Source organism: Ambystoma mexicanum, chromosome 1p, assembly GCF_040938575.1.
Source record: "Ambystoma mexicanum isolate Mex_15411 chromosome 1p, UKY_AmexF1_1, whole genome shotgun sequence".
NCBI lineage: Eukaryota > Metazoa > Chordata > Amphibia > Caudata > Ambystomatidae > Ambystoma > Ambystoma mexicanum.
This window is the reverse complement of record NC_090921.1, coordinates 30,100,951-30,109,982: the sequence shown is the minus strand read 5'-3', so window position 1 is coordinate 30,109,982 and position 9,032 is coordinate 30,100,951. Positions and strand designations below refer to the sequence as shown.

The following is a 9,032-nucleotide window of genomic DNA, read 5'->3' as shown; positions in this document are numbered from 1 at the left end:
ATTAAGGGCGAGTGGTGCTGCTCTTATGGCATTGCATCCTTTATTATGGGCGAGTGCTGATACTGGGCATTGGGTCCTAGATGTGAAGGACACTTTCCTGCTGATTAGGGGCGAGTGCTTCTGCTATTATGGCATTGCGTCCTTGATGTAAAGGACACTTTCCTGCTGATTAGGGGCGAGTACTGCTGCTATTATGGCATTGCGTCCTAGATGTGAAGGATACTTTCCTGCTGATAAGGGGCGAGTGCTGCTGCAATTATGGCATTGAGTCCTTGATGTGAAGGACACTTTGCTGCTAATTAGGGGCAAGTGCTTCTGCTATTATGACATTGCTTCCTTGATGTAAAGGACACTTTCCTGCTGATTAGGGGTGAGTGCTGCTGCTTTTACGGCATTGTGTCCTTGATGTAAAGGACACTTTGCTGCTGATTAGGGGTGAGTGCTGCTGCTTTTAAGGCATTGCGTCCTTGATGTGAAGGACACTTTCCTGCTGATTAGGGTCGAGTGTTGTTAGTATTATGGCATTGGGTCCTAGATGTGAAGGACACTTTCCTGCTGATTAGGCACAAGTGCTGCTGCTATTGTGGCATTGTGTCCTTGATGTAAAGAACACTTTCCTGCTGATTAGGCATGAGTGCTGCTGCTATTGTGGCATTGCGTCCTTGATGTAAAGAACACTTTCCTGCTGATTAGGACGAGTGCTGCTGCTATTGTGGCATTGTGTCCTTGATGTAAAGAACACTTTCCTGCTGATTAGGCACGAGTGCTGCTGCTATTGTGGCATTGCGTCCTTGATGTAAAGAACACTTTCCTGGTGATTAGGCACGAGTGCTGCTGCTATTGTGGCATTGCATCCTTGATGTAAAGAACACTTTCCTGTTGATTAGGGGCGAATGCTGCTGCTATTGTGGCATTGTGTCCTTGATGTAAAGAACACTTTCCTGTTGATTAGGGGTGAGTGCTGCTGCTATTATGGCATTGCGTCCTTGATGTAAAGGATACTTTGCTGCTGATTAGGGGCTAGTGCTGCTGCTATTATGGCATTGCGTCCTTGATGTGAAAGACACTTTCCTGCTGATTAGGGTCGAGTGCTGTTAGTATTATGGCATTGCGTCCTAGATGTGAAGGACACTTTCCTGCTGATTAGGCACGAGTGCTGCTGCTATTGTGGCATTGTGTCCTTGATGTAAAGGACACTTTCTAGCTGATTAGGGGTGAGTGCGGCTGTTATTGTGGCATTGCGTCCTTGATGTAAAGGACACGTTCCTGCTGATTAGGTGCGAGTGCCGCTCCTATTATGGCATTGCGTCCTTGATGTAAAGGACACTTTCCAGTTGATTAGGGGCGAGTGCCGCTGCTATTATGGGATTGCGTCCTTGATGTAAAGGACACTTTCCCGCTGATTAGGTGCGAGTGCTGCTGCTATTATGGCTTTGCATCCTTGATGTAAAGGACACTTTCCTGCTGATTAAGGGCGAGTGCTGCTGCTCTTATGGCATTGCATCCTTTATTATGGGCGAGTGCTGATGCTACTATGGCATTGGGTCCTAGATGTGAAGGACACTTTCCTGCTGATTACGGGCGAGTACTGCTGCTATTATGGCATTGCGTCCTTGATGTGAAGGACACTTTGCTGCTGATTAGGGGCAAGTGCTTCTGCTATTATGACATTGCGTCCTTGATGTAAAGGACACTTTCCTGCTGATTAGGGGCGAGTGCTGCTGCTTTTATGGCATTGCATCCTAGATGTGAAGGATACTTTCCTGCTGATTAGGGGCGAGTGCTGCTGCAATTATGGCATTGAGTCCTTGATGTGAAGGATACTTTGCTGCTGATTAGGGGAGAGTGCTGCTGCTATTATGGCATTGCTTCCTTGATGTAAAGGACACGTTCCTGCTGATTAGGAACAAGTGCTGCTGCTATTATGGCATTGCGTCCTTGATGTAAAGGACACTTTCCTGCTGATTAGGGCGAGTCCTTGATGTGAAGGACTGTAACGCTCACCTGATTCCCACAGAGGCGCTGGTCTTGGCAGGAAGGTGTCTGCGACTCGAAAAGTGATGTGCAGGACTCGATTGGCTTCTGGGGTCGAACCTCTTCTAACTGTGTGTTGAACCCGAAGGGTGAGGTTTCTTAGATAGGTGAATGCTGGACTCTCCATCTGCGTCTGGTGCAGGGTGCCGTTGCCAGTTCCTTCACTGGTGAAACATAGGCCTCTTGAACTCAGAGGATCGTTACCGTCGTTAACTGCACGAGCGGTGAGTTTCCGGGCACCTTTTTAGTCTTTATAGTCTTTAGGTGCGTGGCGCGTTAATATTGTACAGGACTCTGTATAATGCTTTTCCCTTTTTGTCTTGCAGGACTCTGGAGATGGAAGATGGAGTGAAGCGCCTGGAAATGAGTAAGTAAATGCAAGCGCTCAAACTGTCTTTTCCCCTTGCTGCTTAGTCCGTGCTGAAGAGACGCCGGAGTATTTGCAGGCGTTCTATTGACGAGCGCAATGGGCGTAAGTAAATACCTGTCTAATGTCTCTTCTTTTGTTTTCACAGGCGGCGATGCAGCGTGAAGAAATCCGGAATTCGCGGAGTGCCGGTGAGTAATAACAATGCTTTTGTCTTCACAGGCGGAGGTGCAGCGTGAGGAAATCCGGAATTCGCGGAGTGCCGGTAAGTAATAACAATGCTTTTGTCTTCACAGGCGGAGGTGCAGCGTGAAGAAATGGCCGCAGCTGATGGATCAGGTGAGTAAGCACTGCGTGTAAAGGTTGCCTTGCTAACCTGTTGTTTCTTGTCCTTGCAGGTGCTGTTGTCGACTGAATACAGGAATTGTAAGTATAATTCTTGCAGGTTCAGGATCGAAAGAAGAAAGGCCGGAACAGACTCGGTGAGCGTTCTGCTGCAGATGCAGAATAACGCGAAGCACGTTTCATCTATCGGGTGTGGTTTAAATAGCCTTGGAGTGATGAGGCGTCTTCCTCCACGGCCCCGCCTAGGTAAGAAAAGAGTTCCAGTTCCAGAAGTGTTCCAGTGCTGTATCCAGGGAGTGGAGCTTGCCCCACCCAGGTAAGAAAGTAGTTCCTGTTCACAGAGGACTTCTAAGGGGCTGGTAAGTAAGCAGCATGGTCTGCTGCAGGTAAGTCCACCCAAGCATCTTCATACATAATATGAGCCCGGCGCTTCCAGTGCCGGGACCGATGACTTTGATGAGCCTGGTGCCACCGGCGCCAGGACAAGGCCCAAAAGGTCCCAGTGGGGACCGGCTGGTGCCTAAGATAACGGTTAGGGGCCTGCTTCCAAGGATGTTGGGCTGTTCCTGACTCCTTGGAAGCAGTGATCATGACAAGGACAATTTGCTGCTGATAAGGAGTGAGTGCTGCTGCTATTATGGCATTGCGTCCTTGATGTAAAGGACACTTTGCTGCTGATTAGGGGCGAGTGCTACTGCTATTATGGCATTGCGTGCTTGATGTAAAGGACACTTTGCTTCTGCTTAGGGGCGAGTGCTGCTGCTATTATGGCATTGCGTTCTTCAGTAAAGGACACTTTCCAGCTGATTAGGGGCGAGTGCTGCTGCTATTATGGCATTGTGTCCTTGATGTAAAGGACACTTTCCTGCTGATTAGGAGCGAGTGCTGCTGCTATTATGGCATTGCGTCCTTGATGTAAAGGACACTTTCCTGCTGATTAGGAACGGTGCTGCTGCTATTGTGGCATTGCGTCCTTGATGTAAAGGACACTTTCCGGCTGATTAGGGGGTGAGTGCTGCTGCTATTTTGGCATTGCGTCCTTGATGTAAAAGACACTTTTCTGTTGATTAGGGGCGAGTGCTGCTGCTATTGTGGCATTGCGTCCTTGATGTAAAGGACACTTTCCTGCTGATTAGGGGCGAGTGCTGCTGCTATTGTGGCATTGCGTCCTTGATGTAAAGAACACTTTCCTGCTGATTGGGGCGAGTGCTGGTGCTATTGTGGCATTGCGTCCTTGATGTAAAGGACACTTTTCTGCTGATTAGGGGCGAGTGCTGCTGCTATTGTGGCATTGCGTCCTTGATGTAAAGGACACTTTCCTGCTGATTAGGGGTGAGTGCTGCTGCTATTGTGGCATTGAGTCCTTGATATAAAAGACACTTTCCCCCTGATTAGGGGCGAGTGCCGGTGCTATTGTGGCATTGCGTCCTAAAGGACACTTTCCCGCTGATTAGGGGCGAGTGCCGGTGCTATTGTGGCATTGCGTCCTTGATGTAAAGGACACTTTCCCGCTGATTAGGGGCGGGTGCTGGTGCTATTGTGGCATTGCGTCCTTGATGTAAAGGACACTTTACTGCTGATTATGGGCGAGTGCCGCTGCTATTATGGCATTGCGTCCTTGATGTAAAGGACACTTTCCTGCTGTGTTGATGGTTGTATACTTGGGCTCACGTGATGGCATTTCATGGCATACATCGATGTAAGCTTATGATCTCATCATATAACTCTGACACCTGAGCTTGCAGGATCAGGGTAACCAAAGGGAAAGGTCTGCTGTCTGAACCTGTAAGGCCTCTGTGACCACAGATGGACAGCTCTGCTGTCCAAGTCTTAAGACCTGTGATGAATGTGTACATTTATTCTTTTGCCACCCTTTCCCCCCAGAGTATTTTCTCGCTGATAATAAAGGATTAATAATCTGCTTGGAAGGGTCAGGGTGGGAAAATGAAAGGATATCCGAGGTACACACCGAGAGAAATGCTTTATGCATTTTTATAAACCTCAAAGTCACAATTACTCACACCATGTACATCTATGAAAGACACCAAAGCTGGAGAACTGTAGCTACAGATAACTAACTACATAGGCTATTTGAACTGGCTTCAGGACGTATGGCTTTTTCATCTATTTCTCTGGGGCACTTTGATCTAAAATGGACCATTTGGTCCCAGTGAAATCACTAATTTCTATGCGAATGGACCGCCACACCCACATGCCAAACGCCTTGTGGAGAAAGAATCACTGCTCAGTCACTCAAGTATTGGAATATTTTATGAGTGGTCCTTGAAACATCCTGCAAAAGTGATGGCTTTTGGCCAAATTATTTGCACTGTAAAAAAAGCAAAAACATCACAGATCCTTAATACTTGAAGGGGTGAGATGGGGCTATAACACGTGTTCTGTTACCTTGCTTGGTTTAATTCAGAGTGGATACATAGGCCGCACAGGTTTGAAAGTTCAGCAGCCTCTATTGTACATCATCAAGTAATTCCTCAAACTGTTCTTTAGAATTTGTCTTAAAAATGTGGCCCGCCCATTCATGACATATATACTGGAAAGTGTTCTTAAGTGAAGTTTTGGTTATTTTCTACACTTGCTACTTCATTTCCTCCTCTAGTTTACTTTATTCTCCTGGTTTGTGAGATGTGTTTATTCCTGAGCCAGGCCCTGTTGGGATAACGTCCTGCGGGGGAATCAGCCGAGCATTAGTTCCTTGTGTTCTCCTGGTGTTCCGTGAAGGGTTTCCACTCCTGGAGATTTCGCTTTGGCTTCTGATGTGGGTCTATAACTAGGGTTTACAGAAGATTAACCCCACAGGAGAGATGATAGAATATGCATGGGGTGCCCCACTTACGTTCAGTTTTTCCTATATCCGCTGTGGCTGCTGTGCAGTTTGGAGCCATAATCGGTGCAACTTCTCTGCTGTAATTTCAAGCGCAGATGTTACATGAGTTGCTGCTCTCTTTGCAGCGATGCACAGGTACTGTCAATTAACTGAGGTTGTGTTTAGTTGTAAACACCTCAGTGTAATTCACCTGTATGCAATCTCTGATGTCTCCTCAGGTAAGATGTCTGAGTAAAGCACTTACCACATTCTGGACACTTGCAGTGCTTTTCTCCTGAATGTGTCCTCTGATGTCTCTTCAGGTCAGACATCGTAGTAAAGTGTTTACCACATTCCGTACACTCATGGGGCTTATCTCCAGAATGTGTCTTCTGATGGATCTTCAGATTTGACATCTGATTGAAATTCTTGCCACATTCGGAGCATGTCCAAGGCATCTCTCCAGAATGTATCCTTTTGTGAACCCGCAGGGAAGACATCCGAGTAAAGTGTTTATCACATTCCATGCACTGATAGGGCTTTTCTCCAGAATGTATCCTCTGATGGTTCCTCAGGTCTGACATCCTAGTAAACACTTTACCACATTCCGTGCACTCATGGGGCTTCTCTCCAGAATGTGTCTTCTGATGGATCTTCAGATTTGACATCTGATTGAAATGCTTGCCACATTCAGTGCATGTGTAGGGCATCTCTCCAGAATGTATCCTCCAATGGTTCCTCAGGGAAGACATCCGAGTAAAGTGTTTACCACATTCCATGCACTCATAGGGCTTTTCTCTAGAATGTATCCTCTGATGGTTTCTCAGTTCTGACATCCTAGTAAAGTGTTTACCACATTCCTTGCACTCATGGGGCTTCTCACTAGAATGTATCCTCTGATGCTTCCACAGCTCTGATATCCTAGTAAAATATTTACCACATTTTGTGCAGGCATAGTAGTTCTCTCCATAATGTATTTTCCAATGTCTCTTCAGGTCTGAAGTCTTAGTAAAGTGGTTACCACATTCCACGCACTCATATGGCTTCACACCAGAATGTATCCACTGATGGTTCCTCAGGTGTGACCTCTGATTGAAATTCTTGCCACATTCGGGGCAAGTGAAGGGCTTCTCTCCAGAATGTATCATCTGATGTCTCGTCAGGGAAGCATTCCGAGTAAAGTGTTTTCCACATTCCTTGCACTCATGGGGCTTCTCGCTAGAATGTGTCATCTGATGGTTCCTCAGGTCTGACATCCTAGTAAAATGTTTACCACAGTCCGCGCATTTGGGCGGCTCCTTGGCAGTGTGGCTCTTCTGATGCTTCCACAAATGTAACCCCTGAGTGAAGCTTTTGTCACACTCTGTGCATTTGTAGTGTTTCCTGCCCATGTGGGATCTCTTGTGAATGACTAGACTGGATCTCTTAGTGAAGAATTTGCCACAGAGGCTGCAGCCAATCACTTTCCTCTTCATTTGGATTTTCAGGTGCCTCACGAGTCGGGAGTGCCAAAAAAGGGTCTTTTTGCAGTAAGTGCTTTGATGTGGTATCGAGTGACAACTCTGGTGCATTAGGAAGCTGGCTCGGTCCACAAAGGTTTCCCCGCATTCTGCACACGTGGAGGACATTTGGGCTTTTTGCGAGTATGCCGATTTCTTTACCAGTTTATTAGACAGGCCATGTCCATCTTCTAGAGAATTTCTCTTCTTTCTGCGGCTGGTCCAAGGTTTATGCTTTGTTTTCAGGTTTTCCGTTTTTGTAATGGCCTCATTTCCTGTTGAAAGAAACAGAAGATGCAGTTATAATTTTCAGTCATCACACATCCTAAAGGCTGAAGTATTGTCTCGTTCTCACCCACACACGGAGATCCTGAGTGAATGAATGAGTGAATGAAAGGAATCCAGCTTAGAACCTATGCTGCTTGGAAGTGCATAATACACAATGGGTAAAGTAGAGCTGTCCAGGGTCTCCTGTCCTAGTAACCCCAGGAGCCATCACCACAGCACTGGATGGACCCAGTTAGTGCAGATGTGCAGAGCAAAAGATGTAAACATGAAAACACAGTGGGTATAGCTCACAATGTACATGATATTAGTGGTCTCTCGCCTCGCTGAACTCTTCAACCTGTCCTTCGACTCTGCTTGCTTTCCCTCAGTTTTCAAAACAGCCACAGTCATCCCTCCCCTATAAAAGCAAGGGGCTGATCTGAACCTATTGGCTACATTTGCCCCTCTGTCTCTCCTTCCACACTACTCTAAAGTTCTTGAAAGGGATGTGTTCAACTGTATTCCTCTCTTCGCCTACCTGGGAGAGCTGCAATAAGACCTGAGAGTGGAGAGGCTAGAAATCCTGAAAGCCCTAATACTTGAAGGCTTTTATCGCATTACTCATCCCAACATTCACTACATCTTCCCTGTCCCAAAGCGAGGGTAAGAAACAGAGTTACACAAGATCAGGATTCTGGACACTTCATATAATTCACATATATCCACATTACTTTGTAAAAAGAAGTATCATTTGTCAACTTTCATGGCAATAAATATCTTTGTGGCCATCAACACTTCAAGGCAGTGCCCTATTTCAAAGATGCACAGACTCTTAGGGCCTCATTACACGGATGGCGGTAAGGATTTACCGGTACTGGTAAAATACTGCTACCGGTAAATCCTTACCGCCTTACTACGAGGTCCCTTTGCGGGTTGGGGGATTTAACGCCTGCTTTTTGCAGGCGTTAAAAACCAACCCGCAAAGGGACCCAGGGAGCTAATTACGGTACCGCAATTTGCGGTACCGTATTAGCGCCTTCCCCATTCCCATTGAGCCCTATGGGGCAAAAATGGGAATGGGGAAGGGCAATGGTGGAAGGGGGAATTACCGCCCCTTCAACCTTGGAATAGGGCGGTAATTCCCCTTTCCGCCAAGGCGGTGCTGGTATTTTACCGGCATGAACCATGGCGCTAATAGCGCCATGGTTCTCCGCCATCTGTGTAATGAGGCCCTTAATATATAAAATCTTAAGCAAAAACAAACGTGCTTTCCATGGTGATATGTTGTGGAGCAGATCAAGAGGTCACTGAAATATAGCACTGCAAGTTCTCTGATGAAATCCTGGAACACTTGGTTGACAAAATATTGGCAAGCTGGCAGGGCGTTGAATGCCACAAATGGCATAACAAGTAACGAGAAGTGGCAAAGTTTGATATGAGAGTGGGTGTTTTACTTATCCCTGTAATGCCTACTAATCAGGTAACTGCTGCCCTCGAGATCCAGTTTTGTGAAAATGCAAGCATTCATCAACTAGTCTTGTACGTATATGTTTGGGAGAATTCTCAGAAATGTGCTAATTCCCTCCACCTTAGAGACCCCCAGCAACTTTGCTGGATTTTGAGGACTTGATTTTTTTTAACCTGGAGAGAGTGAGACCCTTTTCCCCTCCACACTGTCATGTATTTTAATGTTATT

At 46.5% G+C, this 9,032-nt stretch overlaps 1 protein-coding gene across 1 annotated transcript in view; it reads right to left on the bottom strand.

Moving 5' to 3' along the window:
- Positions 1-4,999: 4,999 nt before the first annotated feature.
- The window catches only part of LOC138565119 (zinc finger protein 184-like), a 252,517-nt gene continuing 248,484 nt past the window's right edge, over positions 5,000-9,032 (bottom strand). Inside the window, exon 4 of the mRNA XM_069642956.1 lies at positions 5,000-7,344. Within this exon, the coding sequence (XP_069499057.1) occupies positions 5,768-7,344 (1,577 nt within the window). The 3' untranslated portion in view covers positions 5,000-5,767. The remainder of the gene's footprint in view (positions 7,345-9,032) is intronic.